A 23039-nucleotide genomic window follows, 5' to 3' on the forward strand; every position below is an offset into this window, starting at 1 on the left:
TCCAAACAAACTATCTCAAAATTTTGATGGGATACATTTGGGGAAAAGACGGTTTGTGTAAGGATATAGATGCCCCCCGATCACTTTTGACTCATAAAAAGATAAATAGAATTTCCAATTTCTAATTAAATGAGCCACTTGTGAAGTTTATACTACAACCCCTTATATAAAAACATAAATGCCCTTGAGGCATAACTTAAAAGACTTGCCCCAAGGATCTGGGGGGGGGTGTGTGTGTGTCGGCCCCAGAGTTTTTGTTATTTAACTTCCGAAGTATTCTTAACAGAATGGCTACCTCAAATTTTTATCGGATTGGTGGGGAAAAAAGGGGCACGGGGGGGGGGGGGCAGGGATAGTTTCCCTTCGATCTTTTTGACGCTTAAAAAGGGAACTAGAATTTTCAATTTCCAATCAAATGAGCCTCCTCTAAAGTTTACACAGGCACCCCTCCATAAGAACCATACATGCCCCCAGGGCCAAACCTTACAACGCATGTCTCCGGGCCCTGGGGGGTTGTGTCGACCGTGGAGTTTTGTTATCTGATTTTTGAACTATTTTTAACAAAATGGCTATCTCAAATTTTATTGGATACATTTGGGGTAAACGGGCGCGGGGGGAGGGGGGCTAGTTGCCCTCCGATTACTTTTGACTCTTAAGAAAGGCACTAGAACTTCCAATTTCCAATCGAGTGAACCCCCTCCAAAGTTTATACGACCACTCGCTCCATATGAAGTGCCTCTGAAAAAATACATTGAAACTTTATGGCGTGGGCGGGGGGCTACTTACCCTCGGATTTCAATTGACTCTTGAAAAGTGAACTACAACTTTCAATTTCCAACCAAATGAGCCCTCTCTAAAGTTTATACGAGCATTCCTACTCATTAGAACCATATATGCCCCAGGGCACAACTTACAACGCCTGCCTTCGGGCCCTGGGGGCTCTGTCGACACCGGAGTTTCTGTTATTAGATCTTTGAACTATTTTTTAACGAAAGCGTTAGTCCAAATTTTTATCTGATAAACTTGCATAAAAGGGTGCATGGGGGTGGGGTAGTCGCCCTCCGATTCCTTTTGAATCTTAAAAAGTGAGCTAGAACTTTAAATTTCTAATCAAATGAGCCCTCTCTAAAGTTTATACGAGCATCCTTTTCATAAAAGCCATGTATGCCCCCAGGACACAACTTACAACACCTGTCCCTGGGCCCTGGGGGTTGTGTTGACACCAGAGTTTTTGTTATCTGACATCTGAACTATTTTTAACAAAATGGCTACCTCAAAATTTTATCTGATGCATTTGGGGGGAAAAGGCGTGGGGGGGCTAGTTGCCCTTCGATCACTTTTTATTCTTAAAAAAGGCACTAAAACCTACGATTTCCATTGAGATTTCGAATGAGCCCCCTCCAAAGTTCACAGGACCACCCCTTCCATATGAAGTGCCTCTGGAAAAAAATAATACAACATTTGAGCCGAATGACCTTTACGGTGAAAAAGGGCGCTAGGTCGGCTCGTTTCCCCCCAATATTTTTTTTACTCTTAAGAAATAAACTAGCATTTTAATTTCCAAGCAAATGAGATCTCAAAATTTTTACCGGATGCATTTAAGGAAAACATGCGCGGGGGGGGGGGGGGGTAGCTACCCTCCGATTACTTTTGACTCTTAAAAAGTGAACTAGAACTTTAAATCTCCATTCAATGAGCCCTCTCTGAAGTTTATACGAGCGTCCCTTCTATAAGAACCTAAGAACCATATCCGCCCCCAGGGCCTAACTTACAACGCATACCCTTCCCCACCCTGGGGGTTATACTGACCCCGAAGTTGTTGTTATACGATATTTGAACTGTTTTTAACAAAATGGCTACCTCAAATTTTTTACCGGATGTATTTGGTTAAAAAAGGGCGTAGGGGGGGCTAGTTACCCTCCGATCAATTTTGACTCTTAAAAAAGGCACTAGAACTCTGGATTTCTAATCAAATGAGCCCCCTTTGAAGTTTATGCAACGACCCCTTCTATATGTAGTGCCTTTGAAAAAAAAAGACAAACAAATAATAAAACATTGGAGTCGTATAGCCTTTTACTATAGGCAACGCCATAACGTTGCCTCTGATACAGCCTATTGTGTGCACATAAATAGTAATACAAAAAAAAAAAAAAAAAAAACAACTTATAAACACATCCATTACTTAGATGGAATTACGTTAATGAATCAGACCTACGGCATGGGTCGGCCCTGGTTACGCCTATGATTCTCAAAGGGAAACACAGATCTGTTCTGACTTCATTCTCTCGTTCGTGTTATTAATTCCTAAAATCAGAATCCTTTAAAATACAGAACTTCATCCATCTCATGCATGTCTCATTGAAACGAAGGTGTGGTCCTCAGATATACATATAAAATATCCAAAATTACTTATTGCTTCCTTTCATCTGTCTACAATTATGACGAACCCTTGGCTCCGTCAAAGTTGTCACGATAGAAAACACAAAGCCAATATTGTAAAACACTTAAGTTATTTCAACTTAAAATGTACTGAAGTACAAGACCCAGGTTTTTGAGACATACTTGTGTACAAATCTCTGAAGATCTTATCAATCAAGAGCTAAGTAAAAAAATAGTGCGTGGAATTCACGAGTAATATTTTCCCACGCATCCTCCAAACAAATCTACTTAGATTTCATTTTTTTTTTCAAGCATGAACTACTAAGTAAACCAAGACTCAAGAAATGTATGTTTTGTCCTTTCTTCATCAAATCATTTTCGTTTCCAAGATATATTTTATGGCAGTCCTGAATCCCCTCAAAAATGCGCCTGCATTGCTATTAATATTGTAATGTTTCAAGGACTTCAAGGACAAAAAAAGTTCTTCTTCACCCAATGTTTCATCAGGATTCTCTCGAAATTCATAGATAAATTTCATAGCCTTTTTAATCATACTCCCAACGACATTAGAAATGATAACTAGTTAAGCAAGGGCAAATAAAAATATAATGTTAATCTTTTAAATAAAATACGCGCATTATCATTTTTTCAACATATTTTATCTTTTAGGTGCTTACTAAAAAATAAAAGGCATCAGCTTTAGGAATCAATCCTTTTGATAGGTAAATAAACACATGTTTTCAAATGAAAGTAAGGAGCAACATTAAAACTAAAAAGAACATAAATTATTACGTAAATGAAGGGAATCATCAATCATTTAAGAATGACTCCTGAAACACAAGGGTCGCTTAAACAAACTTTTATAAAAGTTCGAAAAAAAATGCTAGCGCAAAGAGGAGGTATTGAGGAGGGGGAGACCCAATCATAAACGTAATAGTTTCTGTTCGTTTTAGGTTTTAACGTTGCTCCTAAATTCAAAAACTTTTTTAAAACTTTAAATGCAAAAACAAAAAGTTTTTTTTGAAAACTGTTTTTTTTTAATTTTCGATCGTTTTTTAAATAATACTGGGAAGTACAGCTCCCCCTCTATTGAAATTCCATTCCTCCACATAAAGATCCTCTTACGTAACCCCCACACACACACCAGAAAAATCTCTCTTTCTCACGAAAAACATGTGTTTACTTCCCAACGGCCAATACTATATGTAATAACAGGCAACACTCATAGCTTTCAGTCCTTCCCCTGGGGGCTATGGGGGAGGAGGAGGGGGTCAAGTCATCCTCAAAGACATAGTTATTAGATCTGTCGACTATGCCGAACAAAATGGCTACCTTAAAATTTTGACCGGATTACTTTGGTAAAAAGGGGCGCAAAAGAATTTGGTAAAAAGTGACGAATACTTTTAGTCACTTAAAAAGAGCACCAGAACTTTTGATTTCAGATCAAATGAGCCCTCTACGGATCTTCTAGGATAACTGGTTTGACATGATCACCCCCTAGAAAAAAAAAATTAACACCTATCTGTGAGCTTGCTTTTGGCAAAACAATACAAATTCTACGTTTTTGTATATAGGAGCTTGAAACCTCTACATTAGGGTTCTCTGATATGCTAAATCTGATGATGTGATTTTCAATAAAATCACTTGATTTATGGGGGTGTTTCCTTTTCCAAAAAGGGCAAATTTTTTCAGATTCGTAACTTTTTATTGGTAGCATTGTCCTTGATGAATTTTACACACTTAAAATAAGCATCAAAATTCGATTCTTTTGATATGTCCATTGTTATCAAGACAGTTTCTTAGAGTTTCGGTTACTATTGAGTTTCGGTTACATAAGTGTTAGTAATGGATGCATAACACAAAGATCAAAATTGATCAAAAAAATCTACTTCTGACAACACTGCACCAAATAAAAGTGACTCTCGTCTCACAGAAAGTAAAAATAAACAGCACATTTCAGGCTTTTGTCCATCCAGTTAGGGAAAAATGGGCTGACTTCTTTAGGGTGGTCCATCACAGCAGAAAAGTTCAATGAAGGCTCATTCAAGTCATAACTTGTACCAGATAATTTTGGCACAATTTAGCTAGAAAGTTCTCTATACGTATTTTTGCAAGCGTCGTCGGTCGATAAAATCGCCAAAATATGTGAAATTAAACAAAAATAACGATATACGGGGCTTTGTCACTGAAATGTTCATTTATGTGCACAGAGTAGTGATCGTTTCATCATTTTATTTGGTGACATGGCCCTGTGTCATTTTTCAGCAAATATCTGCCTATTCTTCAATCTATAGCCAGACACGATACCTAATCTTTTTTGTTTAAATCTGACGAGCATGCGTAAAGATTATGTCAAATTCGTAAACAGTTGTCTAATTCTTATATTACCCAAACTCATGGTTTTTATAACTTATTATCTATACTCATTACCAACGAAAAGAGGAAACAAACAGGGGGGGGGGGTAATCTAAAACGGATAAAAGTCTTATCCTCATAAACAGTTTTACCCACTTATTTATATTTCCTTTCTTTATGACAAAGCTTTACTAGTCTAAAACATTCTTTAAATAGAATGTACCAAGATTTATGTCCCTCTTCCCCTGAAAAAAAAAAAAAAAAAATCATAATAACTTTCTATTAGAGGACGGACATACAACAGTACTATAATAGAGTTCTTTCCTTTTGTTAAATGCAGCATGTACCGTTATCATATTCTTGTTTCAAGATAAACATATTTCTAGCTTACCAAGGCTATAGACAATGTCCCTTAGCACTTAAATACTAATTAACTATTAGTTGAGAGAATCTGTGACAGGACTACAGCCCCATATCACAGAATTTGACCTTACTCATCACATAATAGTCAATTCCTCCTTTAAATAGATCAGTTAAAGTTCAGGGCAGATTACCAACATTGCCACATATATGACCATTTTCTTTTATCTGGCAAAATAGAGATATTAGCTGACAAAAACAAGCCCATTCTTAGCTCCCATTTTGGATTTAACATCTCAGCAAGGATAATCATAAAAAGTAATATTCAACTGTTGAAGAGATACGTTTCAAGCAACTAACTTTACTATCGGAAGAAACAACGATTTAAAAGTGCCTCTCCCGTTTACAATAACAGTTTAGTGCTAGTAAAATCAAAGAGCTAGGAAAGAGGGAAGAGAAAAGTAGAGAAATATCGCCTCTATGACTAACAGGGGATCTACCTTTGGATTACAGAAGTTTTTTGACAGAAACACAAGTCAAAAGCTATTCTTAGATTATCAAACTGTTCATCGCAATGAACGGTAATTAAGGATATGGTTTTTTAGTTAAAAATGAATTATCCGTCAAAACAAATCAGTCTTCTAAAAAAGCAAAATTTTAAGAGGGAGGAAGGTTGATGAAAATCCCATCGTCAAATTCAACACATCTGAGAATATACTGGAGATTTTGATCTACAATTTCAGAGATTATGAAATTAAAAATGTTTATTTTTCCCAAAGGACGGTCAAAAACGTACATTTACTGGTAGGCCTGCGTCTTCTTATTTTTTTTCATTCATCAGGTGTGGCCATTTCGAATCAACGATTCAAGAATACCACGGAAGGGATCATTTGAAAGAAAATTTAAAGTTTTAGCGTCCTATTTGAGTCAGCAATCAATTGTATCATAGCAAGTGCCGATTTCCGCCATGTTGTGCCACAGCCTAACAATTTTGGCCTGACTAGGTTAAAAAAAAAATTGAACGATATTTCTAAGGTGACCAATACTAATTTATATAAAACATAGAGTGTGTGAGATTCCATTAGCCAATCAGTCGGTTGGATATCGGATCAGTCAGTTGGTTTTCGAAAGCTCACACATACGTTTTTTCTTTGCTGTTTTTGCGTTTTTCTTTGCTTTTTCTTTGCGCACATGTCAATTTCTATGCTTAGTTTAGTAAATACACCATGTTTTATCTTATAGCTTGGGATCAAGCTGAAATTTTCAGGAAGTTTTCTTTTTTAGAGAAGGGGGGGGGCAAGGGGACCTAAATGTTTTGGGGATGGATGAAAACTGGTTGTTCTTCGGTCGTCATGAAATAGCATACACTACAGAGTTTGTTTTTTTACGCATCTCGTCCGACCAGCTCTTAGGCTAATTGATATAGAAATACCGTACCAACAGCTATTTACATAGAGTTCCATTTTTAAAGGCTACAGTCACTATAACCATTTAAGCAGTATAAAAAGCGTTTACACTCACAACAGCTATTAGGCGAGAGGTCAATAGGTGGTATTAGGGATACCCAACAGAACAGGATCATAATGATCCCTCCTCTGAACAACATAAGATAAAACATAAAAAGCACAACTCATAAAACCTGAGTAGCCCTGAATGTGGTATTATCCTATTTTAGAGAGCAGTCAATGGATATTTTTGTGGGAAGAAGCTTCGAAGTGCATTTTGAGATAAAAAAATTTCAGTTCTTCCTGAGAGGTCCTTACGATGAATATTAGTTTTGCTCTCTTTCTTTCATCGTAAAAACGTGCTTTATCTTATTCAATTCATTAAGAAAAATAATAGTGTTGTAACTGGTAAAATTTGTTACGGTAAAATTAGGTATTTTACCGTAATTTTACGGACCCCCGTAAAATTGGTATTATACCTATTTTACCCGTTATTTTACGAGTATCTTTCTATGGATATATTTTACAACGTCTTGCAATTTTCAGAGCACAAAAGCACAAAGAGGCTAGAAACAAAAAAAAAAAAATAAAAAAATAGAATATGATTTTGTTTTGTGTATAGCTTTGTTCTCCGGCTTGAAAGGCCGTCTGTCTGACTTAGGTCTCAATGGTGAAATGATAGCTGAAGTAAAATTGCATTAGTTCTGTGAACTGTTAAATACAGAAAGGGTTATAAGCAGAATTGACATATGAGAAACAAGAACAAAAATTATAAAATTAAATAGCCGAGAAAATTGAGGGTAATGCCAGCCAGCGGACAAAAAAGAACCGAAAATGACAGAGGCAGATATTTCGTCAGGGCCTTCCGCGTAGCCGTCTCAAGTGGTCAAAAAAGAAGGTAAACTAACCTTTTGAATTAGCTCTAACTGAGCAGAAGAAAGACTGAATCAAACAAACCAACCCCGAATAAATGAAAGACTATTAACCAATTGGATTAGGCAAAAATTCTCTGCTTAGTGATTGACTTAGCTTGTCTACTGGCCGAATTTTCATTAAAAGTGTGATAAGATGATCTAAATTTAAACTGAAGAAAAATATTATTCGAATCCTTTTATTTTAAGTAATTGTCAATTGGGTTTATAGGAACATCTCCAGTATCTCTATTTAAAACAAGGTCTCTATGGATTTTAAAAATTTCAATTGCCTTCCTAAAAGAATGTGGGAAGCTATTTGCTTATAATTTTGAAGTTACCTCATCAAAATTACATGATCCAGATTTTCAAAAATGTGGAGGGCCAAAGCAATCAATATCCTTATTTTCATTTAAATTTCACATCTCAGAGAAATCCTGTATTTATACCGTCTTTTCCTCAGGAGCCGGCGTTTACGGCGTTTTGTTTTGAAAGAATCTTCATATAAGTATAGAATTATCTCTAATGGAGACAAAATGGGAGGGTGGAGGTAGAAATTGATATATAATCCTCAGAGCCATATCCAGGGCTTTTGTTTGGGGAGGGGGTCTGAACAGGCACGGTCACTTGAATCAGGATCTATGTTCGAACGAGAGAAGCCAGATTTGCAAGTAAATCCTGTTGAAGACAGTCTTAATGACCGCGAAAATGAGCGAATCTTCCTCTATTATGATCCAATTCTTGGTGAATTAAAGTCATCAAAGCGTTACAATCCTCTTTTTTACTTGTATTCGGTACTTTTATAATAAAAATTAAAAATAATATGCGTATGATATAAGAAATGTGGTTGAATACGGCTATTTAAATATACAAAGCTATAAGGGTAACATTTCTTAGGTTTAAATGTAGAAAAAATGATTAGCATGATTTTACTCCCAAGTAATGGTAAATTTGATTTTTTTTTTCAAAATGGAAGTCCGAAATCCAATTGCAGAGGTTTTACCATAGTCCATGATTACCAAAGCGATAAATTAGACAGTTAGTTAAATTGATGAAACTGTAGATAAAGGGGTATTACCTTTTTTAATCCCAGGAAAATTAGAATAGTTAAAAAATTTCATTAAAAGCTGTAAGTGATGTTTAAAAAGAAATTCTCAAATGGTCTTGTAGCTAGAGGACAATTCTAAAATGTATTTTCTAGGGCTTAGCTTATTGTAACTTGTTTTACCAATTTTACTTACCAGGTTTTATTTTACGGTAATTTTATGACACTAAAAATTAATTAAAAAAAATTTTCAAGGGAAATAACGGGCGATATTAAAAATCTAAAACAAACAAGAAGAAAATTATATAGCCAGTCAAGTACAAAACGAACAAACAATAGCGACCTACTACAAAAGAACAACCCACAAATAAGAGTGCGATCACAACCGCCCCCTCCCCAACCGTCCAGAGGCAAAAGTGTCCTTTTAAATCAATTGAAAACGACTTGCTTTCAAGTAGTGTGTTTTATTTGTGTTTTAGCGGGATTTTATTTTCATAGCACCAACAAAAGAAGAGAAAATTTTGGAATAAAATCATCAGTGGCTTTCAATTTAGTTTTACTATCTTAAGAGGACAATTTTTAAACTATTTTTCTTCTGACTCCAATTTCATTAAAAAAAAAATTTGAAAAACACTAATATTCCTAACATTTCATTATAGCACATGAGGATAACACAGCTTCGTCTCCTACCTAAATTTATTCAAAGGTTTATGTTTTACTCCTTCCCAAGAAGTTTCCTTTTTGTCAATCCTATCTTATGACCTTTTCCTACCCCAATCGAGGACGTCCTGCTATTCGTTTAACACCAAATGGATTGTGAAAAAGAATGATTTTTTGATATATATCTAGGCCAGAATCCCTTTTTTTCATACTCCTTATTTGTCTTGACTCCTCTATGGCTGTTCAATTTTACATGTGGGGAGAATTTTCCAAAGGAGAATTGCCCAAGGGAAATTTTTTCGCAGGGAGTTTTCTGCTGGGGGGTAGCTTTCCGCTGGGAAATTGTTCGTAGGGGTAATATTTGGAGAGAACACACCAAATCCCAAGGGGTATAGATCGCCTAGCAAGCAAAGTGTTACATAGCAGGAGGGCTTGCCAACTTTTTATCCCTTTCGATTCCTTAAAAGCAAAGTAGAACTTGAACTTTTGACTAAATGAGCCTCCTCCCAAGTTTTCACCACTACCCCTTTTTTGAAAATGAGCAGAGATAAAAATTTTAAAATAAATAGTGTATGAGAGAAATATCACCCTTTACTTAGCGGTGACTCTGATGGGCAAGAAAGAGTCAATGCTTCCTATATGAAACGGAAACACTACAAAGAGATTAAAAATAAACTTTGCAGAGAAATATAAATAATAATTACTATTGTACAATTTAAAAAAGCTAAGAGCTCATACGGCACTTGTGACGAGGTCGGAAGAGCCAAGAGCTAAGAGCTCATATGGTACTTGTGACGAGGTCAGAAGAGCCAAGAGCTAAGAGCTCATATGGTATGAGCTCTAGAAAAATCCTAAGAATCAATAGATTGCTATAAAAGTAAAATCAGAGGCTTAATGCCGGTCGGGATTTAAAAAAAGAGCTCTGAGTCACGAGGTCCTTCTAAATATCAAAATTAATTAAGATCCGATCACCCACTCGAAGTTAAAAATACCTCAATTTTTCTAATTCATCCTCTCCCTTCAGCACCCCAGATGGTCGAATCGGGGAAAACGACATTATCAAGTCAATTTGTACAGCTCCCTGACACGCCTACCAATTTTCATCGTCCTAGCACGTCCAGAAGCACCAAACTCACAAAATGGCTGAGCCTCACCACCTAACTCCCCCAAAGAGACCGGATCCAGTCCGGTTACGTCAATCACGTATCTACGACATTTATAAGCGTTTTCCAAGATTTCGGGTTTCCCCCTCCAACTCCTCCCAATGCCAACAGATCTGGTCGGGATTTGAAATAAGAGCTCTGAGACATGAGTTCATTCTAAATATCAAATTTCATTGAGGTCCGGTCACTCGTTCTTAAGTTAAAAAATACCTCAATTTTTCTAATTTTTCCAAATTAACAACCCCCAGCTCCCCCAAAGAGAACTGATCCATACCAATTATGCCAATCTCGTATCTATAACTTGTAGTTATTCTTCCCATCAAGTTTCATCCCGATCTATCCACTCTAAGCGTTTTCCAAGATTTCTGTTTTCCCCCTCCAATCCTCTAAGTTCCCGGATCCGATTTGAAAATGGAGCATCTGAGACATAAGATTCTTCTATATATAAAATTTCATTAAAATCCAATAACCCATTCGTAAGATACCTCGATTTTCACGTTTTCCAAGAATTCCGGTTTCCCCCTCCAACTCCCTTCAATTTCACCGAATCTGGTAAAGATTTAAAAAGAGAGTTTTAAAGCACAAGATCTTTGTAGATATCAAATCATTAAGATCTGATCACCCGTTCGTAAGTTAAAAATACCTCATTCTTTCTAATTTTTCTTTTTTTTACTCCCCCCCCCCCGACTCCACCAAAGAGAGCGGATCCGGTCCGGTTATGCCAGTTACCTATCTTGGACTTGTGAATATTCTTTCCACCTAGTTTCATCCTGATCTCTCCGCTTTAAGCGTTTTCCAAGATTTCCGAACCCCCCCCCCCATAATGACACTGGATCCGGTCGGGATTTAAAATAAGAGATCTGGGTTTCAAGGTCTTTCTAAATATAAAATTTCATTAAGATACGATCACTCTTTCGTCAGTTAAAAATGCCTCATCTTTTCTAAATTTTTAGGATTAACCCACCCCCCCCCAACTCCCCAAAAGAGATCAGATTCGTTTCGGTTATGTAAATCCCGGATCTAGGACTTGTGCTTATTTTTCCCACCAAGATTCACCCCGATCCCTCTACTCTAAGCATTTTCCAAGATTTTAGGTTCCACCCCCCCAGCTTCCCCTTCACCAGATCCAGTCAGGATTTAAAATAAGAGCTCTGAGACATGATATCCTTCCAAAAATCAAATTTCATTAAAATCCGATCACTCCTTCGTAAGTTAAAAATACCTCATTTTTTATAATTTTTCACCACAACAGAGCAGATCCGTTCCGGTTATGTCGATAACGTATCTACGACTTCTGCTTATTTTTCCCACCAAGTTTCATCCCAATCCCTCCACTCTAAGCGTTTTCCAAGATTTTAGGTTCCCCCTCTAACTCCCCCAATATCACCAGATCAGGTCGGGATTTAAAATAAGAGTTCTGAGACACGATATCCTTCCAAAAATCAAATTTCATTAAGATCCCATCACCCGTTCGTAAGCTAAAAATACTTAATTTTTTCTATTTTTTCCGAATTAACCGGCCCCCCACTCCCCCCCCCCCCCAGATGGTCAAATCGGAAAAATGACTATTTCTAATTTAATCTGGTCTGGTCCCTGATACGCCTGCCAAATTTCATCGTCCTAGCTTACCTGGAAGTGCCTAAAGTAGCAAAACCGGGACAGACCGACAGACAGACAGACCGACAGAATTTGCGATCGCTATGTGTCACTTGGTTAATACCAAGTGCCATAAAAACCACTCACTAAAATAATAAAAATCAAGTTAGATCAGTCAGTTTTGGATTCTAAGCGGGATTTGTGAAAAGGGAGATGGGGGCAGGCACCAGGCACAGCCTCTAACGCTTCCTGAATTTACGATTTTGTCAACCAATTGTTTCATTTTCACGTACTTATCCTGTTTTCACTCTTCTGACAAATTCTCTACTTTGGTGTTTTCAACATAATTAAACTTTTAAATATACCAAAATAAAGAAGAGTACGAAAATTTTTATAAAAAAGAATTAATATATATGTAAAACAAAAAAAATAAATTAAAGTACAAGTTTTCATTAAAACATTAGGTCTTTTAACATCATATAGGATGTTTAGCCATAATTTATTTAAACAAATAGTAAAAAATGATGCTATCCCAAGCCAGTCTTCAATTAAGAGCAGAATATTAAGCGTTAGCCTAAAAGAAACACAAATAAAACAATGCATAAATAAAAAGTTTTACATGTAATACCGCATCCACTCTAAGGGAAAGCCGTTATGGAACGGCAGCGAAAGTCCCAAATAAAGAAGCAAAAAGGAGCCACATATTTTCTCACAGTTCTCTTGCTGCAAACATATCAAGAACGGAATTCAGACTTTTCGCATCCCGAAACAAATAGTATTATGTGTTTATTATGTGCTTAGAATTCTGAAAAAAGGACAGAATTAATAAAATATAATTAGCGTACATTTTTTCACCCTTCTAGGAAGAAAATATTTTTAACGACAGAGTTAAATTAAAGAAGGAAACAACTTGACACAGGCCCTAATAACAGGAGTAAGAAAATATGTAGCTGTTTTTTTTTTCTGAATAATTAAGATAAGGAAAACTAAAAACCATTATTTACAATTTGATTTAATAAAACGGTTGGAAAACTAGCTGTCTTTTTTTAAGAAAATTTTATTTGATTATATTGACAAATATATGTTTGTGTGTGTCTGTTGTAATTTGAGCATTGAATGAAGCCATTTTAAGCTGAATTAAATGCATTACTGAAACTTATTCTAAATATTGATTGTAGACCTAATGCTTGCAAGAGGGATTTCAAGTGAGTTTGAAATAAATAGTCTAGAAAAAAAAAACGAAATCACAATTAAAATGCTTTTTTCGGCATACATAGCGAACATAAATATTCAACTCACTGATAAGAAGAAATAACTAAACCAATTAGCAAAATGCTTAACCCCAAACCTCCTCCTAAGGAAGAAAAGTTAAAATTGCTTCATCATTCGCAAGACAACGCTATAGCAAGAGTGTAGCCAGGATTTAGCTCATGCGTAACCATAAGCAGTACAATAGGGCTGCCTCAGTAAAGAGCGATGTGGGCACAACGTATAATTTTTTATTTATTAATTTTTTTAGACCATGGCACTCAATATAGAAGGAGTTGTCGTAGAAACTTCGAAAGGGCCTCGTTAAATTGAAAATCAAAAGTACTAGTGCCCTTGCCCTTTTCATTGGTAGAAAATGATTGGAGGACAGCCCCTCTCCCGGCCATCATCTCTCCAAACACAACCATCCAAATTTTTGAGATTTTGTTCGCCGTAGTTGAAAGGCCCAGAAGTCATGTCTCTGTGGATGACAACCCCCCACAACCCTCAGAGTAAGGGTTATAAGTTATACCCTGGGGGTATATAGGGTTTTTATAGAAAGGATGGTCGTATAAACTAAGGAGGGGTTCAGTTGATTGGTGATCAGAAGTACTAGTGTCCTTTTTAAGAGTCAAAATGATCAGACGGCAGCTACCCCCCCCCCCCCAGGAACGTCGTATTTTTCCGAAAGCCATCTGATAGAAACTTTAGAGTAGCATTTTTGTATTCTATATAAACGTTTGGAGTGTTGTTAGAATTTTGTGTTTTTTATCAAGTATTTTTTTTCTATGCCAACTGTTTTTAATTGTATTACATTTTGTATGTCGTAAAAATATTTTTTGTTTTGTTTTTAGGAATTATTTTGGATTATGTATGAACTTATTTTATTCTATAAGAAGTATATTGGATGTTGCTGGAATTTTTGTGTTTTGTTGCAATTATATTTTGTTCTCCATCAACTATTTTTCATTCTATTTGAACTATTTTAGAATTGTGTAAAATATTTTTGCAAAAATTATTTTTGCCATGTAGGAATTATTTGGGGTTACGTTTGAACTTTTTGTATTCTATATGAAGTATTTGGAGTGTTGTTAGAATTTTTGTGTTTTTTAGCAAGTATTTTGTGTTCTACACTAACTGTTTTCCATTCTGTTCGAACCATTTTAGAATTGTGTATTTTTATATTTCGTAGGAATAATTTTTATGTTTTGTAAGAATTGTTTTGGATTATGTTTGAACTTTTTGTATTTTACTATAGTATTGCGCATGGCCCAGGTGGGCGTAAAAACGTCTTGAGGAGGCAAGTAGCTCCAATAGTTTACCCCCTATGGGCGTCGTCAAATCCATAACCCCTACTCCTGGATTTCTATGTACTGGTTTTGATTTCTAAGGATTTGTTTGGATTTTTTGAGGATAACATTGATTTCTACCGTTTGATCTTGATTTTACAAGAATTCGTCTGGATGTCTATGCATTGGTCATGTTATGCATTGGTTTAGTGGTTGGCATTGATTTCTTTGGTTTGATCTTGATTTCTTTGGTTTGGTCTTGATTCTTATGTATTGGTCTTGATTTCTAAGGATTATTATGGATTTCTAAAGATGAGATAGCCAAACATCTCAATTAAGGACCTATAAATCTTCTTGTACCTACGATTTGTTTAGAATGTGGTGTCTTTTATGGTATATATTAAGATTTTTAACAGACCTTAGTCATTACTAGACAGATAGACCCCTAAATTAGGGCCTATAAATCTTTTTGTACCTACCATTTCTTTAGAATGAAGTGTATTTTACGGTAGAAATAAAGATTTTTAGCAGTCGTTAGCAATTACGAGATAGCCAGACCCCTAAATTAAGGGCCTATAAATCTTTTTGCAACTACGATTTGTTTATAATGAGGTGTATATAATGGTAAAAACAAAGATTTTTTGCAGTTTTTAGCCATTATGGGAAAGCTAGAACCCTAAATTAAGGGCCTATAAATCTTTTCATATTTACGATTCGTTTAGAATGAAGTGTATTTTATCGTAGAAACACAGATTTTTAGCAGTCCTTAGCCATTTGATAATTTAGCCGGAAAATATCTGAGAATGCTTTAGAAATATCACGGGGCAGGTTCACTCAGGAATTTTCTAAATTCTATGTCCTTTTTAAACAATAAGGAAATACATAATTAAAGACTAAACATATTGCAATACATGAAATGTTTTGCTAAAGCTAAGGAGCGATGATAAAAATTTAATAGCCATATCTAAAATGCAAGGAGGGGTTCTTCCGAAAACACGAACCAATGGATTTAAAGCATGATTTTTCACAAGAAAATATTTGGAATCTGTCTTAGGAATCAAGAGGGGTGCCAGAGGGTGCCGGAGGGCTAGTAATGGTGTGGCACGGTGGCGTGAATTGACATGATGCATCACAGAGGGTTTGTTTAAGAAAACAAATTAACCAATGGATTTAAAGCATGATTTTTAACAGGAATATATCTGGAAATGTCTTAGGAATGATGAGGGGTGCAGAGGGCCCGTTAGGGTGTCGAGTGCCATCCATAATTTGCCACGGTGTCATGAATTGTAACGTAAAGCATATATTTATCATGGAAATATCTGAAAATTGCCTTTGGGATGGTGAGGGTGTTAGAGGATGCCATGTGCCATCCATAGTTTGTCACGGTGACGGGAATAACACGTTCTACAGCTTAAAGTTAAGGCGGAAGGTGTTAAAATGTTTTTTTTCGGCAGACGGGGACTGAAATCTAAAACCCACTAAAAGAAACGGGATATTTTCATTAAAAGCTCTAAAAATATCCCTTGATGTTGCTTAAATTTACCTCTAACGAGAGCTAAATTCACATTATTTACCTAATCTAATCTAACTTCACATTATTTTTTTCCGCTTGTTGAGTTTTAACTACTTCTTCTCTGATTTCGTGATTTTATAAAAAAAAAATTCATGGTTGCAGCGGTAGCTGCAATCTAGTAAAGAGTGATCCACAGCCCAAAATAACTAGAAGTTAAAAGCGCGTTAGCTGCAACCTTGTAAAGAGCGAACCACAGCCCATAGTAACTAAAAGTTAAAAACGCGTTAAAAAAAACTGCCTTGTGAAAAAAAAACTGCCATCTGACACTGGTTCAGGAATGGTACCTAGTATTTCGGATCGTCTTAAAAATAAAAGTTTATTGCAAAAAAAAATTTGTGGTCATATATGGTTCAGGCTATTTCCGGAAAAATCCTGAAATCCCTCGAAGATATGTTTATGAGATTACTGAAAGTCAATGAAGTCCCAACTGGTGTGAAACTATGAAAAGCTTTACAGATTAGTTTATTGTTGTCAGGCTATATACTCACTTTTGACTCCCAAATCAATATTCCTGTTTTTTATACTTGACTTTTGTGTTTTCAGTAAAGCGCTAGTTTTCTAAAATCTTAGAAACATAAGGAAACATAATTAGTTGGTTTGTTTGTACTAGTTTTATTGATGTATATTAGATAGGATGTGAAGTAATAATTTTGGCCATTTTAAGTTTCAACTTCGCTCTCTTACTTCCATCGGATAAACTTTGCATTTTGAAATTAGTTTTGTTATTAACACTTCTATGTACAATAAAATGTCTGTGTCTTTTAGATTTCTTATTCGAGGTTGAATCTTCAATACGTAATCATTTACGCAATGAAATATCTAAAGCCAATACTAGGTAACACCTCACTGATCCAATACCTAACTCAATCTGTCTACGTCACGTTAGAAAGTTAATAGCAGTGTAACAAGCAGGTACAAGTAAAATGTAACCAATTTTTAGTAATCGATTTTCTCCCCCGCATGTCAATTATTAAAGACAAAGGAAACATGCGATCCGTAGATTCTTCATAATATCATGAAGGCATTCTTGGTTCAGCTGACTAGCGCACAGTACCAAAAGGTTCCCTGAGAAAAAAATCTTGAAGAAAATGGAATCTAAAAAAAAAGCCTAGAAAGAAATCTCGGAAAAACAGCCTTGAAAGAAAAAACAGCATTGAAAGAAAAAGAACAGCCTTAAAAAAAAGCCTTGAAAGAAAAATTAAATCTTAAAAAAAAGATCTCTTAAAATATTATGTAAAACCCACGTGTGCATCGTCATTACCTAAAACCCCACAAGTGTGTCCTCCTCGGTTACAAGCGGGGGTTCCCCACGAGGCCTGAAGAAACAAGTCACGTACTTGGGAGGGCCCTGAAGGTTTCCAACATAACAAAAAACTTTAAACATGACAAAAAAAAAATTCGAAGGAAACTTCCTCTTTTATGTAGCAAGCACCTGCATCTTTTAGAAAACACTCCCTTTTACGTAACAAACACCTCCGTCTTGAAGAAAATTAATAACACCTGCGTCTTGAGGGAATCATCGTTAAACTTCTTTGTGAACTTAAGTCATTAAGGAAGAAAAGAGTAGCGGCTATGGTTGCCTTTAAATCTATCTGACTTAAGGAAGAAAAGAGTAGCGGCTATGGTTGCCTTTAAATCAATCTTAGCATCAATCCGACGCAAGGACCTTAGTAGTCAAGAAGGGTCGTTAATCTATATATATATATATATATATATATATATATATATATATATATATATATATATATATAATCAGTACAAACAACATCTATGAAGACCATGACATTAAGGACCTAGTCCGCGAATTTATCAAAATCCATTGTGTTCTCAGGTGTTTTCTTGCAGATAAGAAACATTTATAAGCACATTTATTTAGCATTAACGCGGAGATACAATGTAATTTCTCATACCGTCTGATAAGTTACATATGAAAGCAAACCACACACATGCTAGGATTATTCTTCTACAATATTAAGACAAATAATGTTGTTAAATTTGTGTCTCACGACCAAGAAAATACTGTGCATGATTTTCAATGAAAGACAAGAACATCTGACAATTAAGATGTCGCGAACTATATTGAATTTTGGATTCCAGTGTGGATCCATTTTTGAGGTAGGTTTCCAGTGTATATTTTTCTTTTCCTTTTTCTTATTTTTTATAAAGGCGTCAGAATTGTCCCTTGAATTCCTCGCTGGGCACCAGGTTTCTTTTTTTTTATTGTATTGCTTTTCATTCTTTTTTCTTTATTTCAACTTTATTAAAAGTTTGGCGAATAAATGGTAAAAACTAAGTTAATTCATATTACTTTCGATACTGAGAAGGAGAATAATAAATATACCTGGATAGTTCCTTCTTCGATGTTGGTGAGAAAAAGTAAGACGGCTTCTTCAGTTAGCTTCTCTGGTAAATCGCCAGAAGTGTAGTGTACCTCATTTTTAGGATCAATAACTATCAGAGATGGCGGTATAATTCTTTCCATCACAATAGGGTTAATTAGATCTGGATTGCCAACCCAACCGAATTGATACTTGCTAAAAAAAAAAGAAGCAAAATCAAGATCCGAATAACCATAATACTGAACAGAAAATATTAATTTAGTTTCTTCGACGGCAAAGTTGGATTCCTTTGGCTAATGACTGCAACGAAGAAGCTACGATTGAATTATTCAGATACCTAATCAATCAACTCAATAAAATAAACAGCAAGAAAATGAAGAAAGAATGTATATTTATGATTTTCATAATTGTGTGCCAGCCATCGGGAGGAGATAAATATTTAGAATTTTATATTGAGTCTGAGTGTGGTAAATATGCGTAAATTCATTTTGGTACGGATTTAGCCCACCTAGCTTAAAAGATTGGCTTAACATTCAAGGTCCAAAATAAGCATCCACTTTAATTTTAATTTAAAAAGAAAACCACAAAAACAAACGCAAAAAATTGATCGAAAATCATAACTATATATATATATATATATATCTATATATATATATATATATATATATAAAAATAATTTGTTTGTTTGTGTGTCTGTCGACTGACGTCATGTTTGTGTCGACTGATGAAATTACAGACCCGGACACCGGGACACAAATGACAACCGGGACACCGGAAATATAAATGACGACCGGGACACTCAAAGAGAAATTACAGACTGGGACACCGGGACACAAATAACGACCGGGACACAGGGGATATAAATGACGACCGGGACACAGAGACACCGGTACACAGGGAACATAAATGACGACCGGGACACTCAAAGAGAAATTACAGACTGGGACACCGGGACACAAATGACGACCGGGACATATGCACAGACAATGGGACAGCGAAGAATGTTGTATATTCGCAAGTTTTACGTGGTTAAAAACATATATATATCTATATATATTCACAGGTGGGACACAGGAACACAACTACAATGGCACGTAACGACTTACGTGAGCGGGGGGGCGGGGGCGTGAAGCGCTGTTGGGGTGGCGCGAAGCGCCACCCCAACAGCTAGTATATATATATATATATATATATATATATATATATATATATATATATATATATATATATATATATATATATATATATATATATATATATATATATATATATATATATATATATGATGAGCCTTGTGTTGGGTTGTTGCCTCTTAATTATTTGTCTTTTTTTTTGTAAATGACGACTTATACTTACTGACGACACGACTGCCTGTCCATGGATTATTCTTTATGGTTGATTATGTATGGCTATGCTGTTTGACCTATGTGATTGTGCGGATGAGTAGGGTTAAGGCTCAAAGGGGACGCCGGGGGGCACAGGGGGATATATATATGACGACGGCGACACAGGGAATGGTCGATTAGCAATCACCATCAACAAAGCTCAAGGGCAATCATTAGAATCAGGAGGTATAGATCTGAATACGGATTGTTTTCCCATGGACCATTATATGTTGCATGTTCAAGAGTCGGACAACCTGACAATCTATTTATATGCACAGACAATGGGACAGCAAAGAATGTTGTATATTCGCAAGTTTTACGTAGTTAAAAACATATATATATATATATATATATATATATATATATATATATATATATATATATATATATATATATATATATATATATATATATATATATATATATATATATATATATATATATATATATATATATATATATATATATATATATATATATATATATATATATATATATATATATATATATATATATCTATATTCACAGGTGGGACATAGGGACACAACTACAATGGCGCGTAACTAATATGGCGCGTAACGACTTACACGCGCGGGGGGGGGCGCGAAGCGCCCCCACCAACTAGGTATTGGGGTGGCGCGAAGCGCCACCCCGACAGCTAGTATATATATATATATATATATATACATATATATATATATATACTATATATATATATATATATATATATATATATATATATATATATATATATATATATATATATATATATATATATATATATATATATATATATATGAGATAGCCTGCCGCCTCCGAAGCACCTTACTGTTTATACTAGAATTTAACCTTTGCTTTATTAAGAATTTGATATATAGCCATAATAAGTTTAAACTTTAGCGTTAAGAGCCCCTAATATACAGTATCATTTCTCATTATTGAAAGCTCTAACACCGCTGCTTGATAAATATACCAAATTGCAAATAGGCTTGACTACTAACCAAGTGAGAAAAGCAGACGGTTATAATTAGAGGCGAGGAAAACCGCAAGGAAAAATCACATGACAATTGCTCCCAATAGTTAATACTTAGATTTGGCATAACTTAAAAACTAGGTCTGACTATCAAGTCACGTAGTAGGGTTGAAAAAAAGGTGTATGCATGTGAGTAAAACCAAACATAAATTACAGCTAGAGGGTAAACTCCTTCTAACCTCGTTAATGTAACTTCTTGGTATCCTCCCTGCCGAAGAATACGAGTTCCATACTCCCAAATTACACCAAACTGTAATCTTATAAAATTAACCACTTTGGCCAAAAAATAGGGTAAGCTGGTACACAATAATACAAAAAAAGAATCACTATTTTGTCTTCAAATAAAATTTACCAAAAAAAAGGATTCTAAATTTGACCAAAAAACCCTATCATAAAAGTAACCAATCGGAGAAAAGAAAAAGAATCCACACCTCGCGAGAGCATGCCTCCCCTCCCCCCGAAGAAAAACGGTGACTGGGAGAGAACACAATGATATACATTGAGATTCCCATTGATTAACAATATGGTCTAACATCCTGGGAAAAGCTGACTAGTACATCGGCAGACAGAAACACTGGAACTGAATGACATAAGCAATGGATGCTTAAGCTTTGAGACTTAGAAATAGTATGTCTCACAAACACAAAGAATTTGCAAAAAGAAAAGGGGACATTCGCAAAAAAAGAAATTTACACAACTTACGAAAAGGAAAAGGACACATCTATCACATCGTTAATTAAGCGGCCTATAGCACCCTTTTACTTTCCTTTTTTCTAATATTCTGTTCCTTATATGTATTTATTTTCTATATAATATTCAAAGTTAGACTAAATATGACCACCCATCAATCTTCCGCTCTTAACACTAAAGTTTTAATTTTAAAAAGAAATAATATAAAAATGATAATCATCCCAGAAAATATATATAGCTAGAGTTTCAGGAACGAGGGACACGAGGAGGGTTTGAAATGTCAATCCAATTATAGTTGATATCAAAAAGTAAGTTTAAAAAAGTGAAGTTTCAAAAAGTAAGTTTAAAAAGTAAATTTATAAAAATAAGTTGTCTGTGGATGTGTCTGTCAGGTGACGTCATGTTTGTGTGTTGACTGACGTCATGAAGTTAGTTGTCGTCATTTTTGTTATGGCGGTGACGTCATTAAAGATATTTAAGACATGCGTTCACGTAGAAATCTATTAATGTATAACTTTAAAATGACTGATGAACTTAGAATGGCAACAGCCGAGGAAGATGCTCAAAGAGTCTATGCCAAAAAACTTGCTGCTGATAGAGAAAGTCAGAAAAGAAAGCGTGCGAGAGGAATAAAAAAAACAGCAAGGAAACAGGCTTGAGGCTGATAGAGAAAGAAAGAACAGAAAGCGTGCCGAGGAACTACCAGAGCAACGCGAAAGCAGACTTGCTGCTAAAAGAGAAAGTGAAAAAAGAAGGCGTGCCGAGGAACTACCAGAGCAACATGAAAACAGACTTGCTGCTAAAAGAGAAAGTGAAAAAAAAGGCGTGCCGAGGAATCACAAGAACAGCAAGAAATCAGGCTTGCTGCTGATAGAGAAAGTAAGAAATGAAAGCGTGCCGAGGAATCAGAGCAACCTGAAAGTTATCGCCTGGCATTCAGGTACAACCCAGTCGATGATTATAGCTTGAGTAGATGTGTTCAAATCGGGACTATGTCTAAAATTTGTCCCTATTGCAAGGCCTTGAAATTCAATGGTGAAACAATGGGAATGTGTTGCGCCTCAGGAAAAGTTAAACTTCCTCTATTGGCTGCACCACCAGAGCCATTGAAGACTTTCCTTACTGGAACTACGTCAGAATCTAAGCGTTTTTTGTCACAAATCAGAAAATATAACTCATTTTTCCAAATGACGTCGTTTGGAGCCCCAATCGAAAATCCAGATCAATTTATGTCTACTTTCAAAGTAAAAGGGCAAATTTATCATAGAGCGGGGTCCCTTCTACCATTCTCAGGCGAGAATCATAAATTTTTACAATTGTACTTCATCAGTGATAGAAATTCTGAATTGAATGCACATTGCGAAATTTCTCCCAACGTTGAAAGGACAATTGTTTCCCAATTGCAACATATTTTCCACGAAAATAATAATTTAGTGCGTCTGTTCAAAACAGCCATCGATTTGATGCCTACTGATACGCATAAAATTGTTATTTCCTCTGACAAAACACCTCCTGGCCAACATGTGCGTAGATACAATGCTCCAACTATCGACGAAGTGGCAATCGTT

At 35.5% G+C, this 23039-nt stretch overlaps 1 protein-coding gene across 2 annotated transcripts in view; it reads right to left on the reverse strand.

Annotated features, from left to right (window-relative positions):
- LOC136033022 (protein disulfide-isomerase TMX3-like) overlaps positions 1-23039 on the reverse strand; it is a 145893-nt gene that overhangs the window by 23781 nt on the left and 99073 nt on the right. For both annotated transcript variants that reach the window (XM_065713572.1, XM_065713571.1), the window contains one exon: positions 18366-18558. In XM_065713572.1, the coding sequence (XP_065569644.1) occupies positions 18366-18558 (193 nt within the window). The remainder of the gene's footprint in view (positions 1-18365; positions 18559-23039) is intronic.

This window comes from Artemia franciscana, chromosome 11 (genome assembly GCF_032884065.1).
Source record: "Artemia franciscana chromosome 11, ASM3288406v1, whole genome shotgun sequence".
NCBI classification, from domain to species: Eukaryota; Metazoa; Arthropoda; class Branchiopoda; order Anostraca; family Artemiidae; genus Artemia; species Artemia franciscana.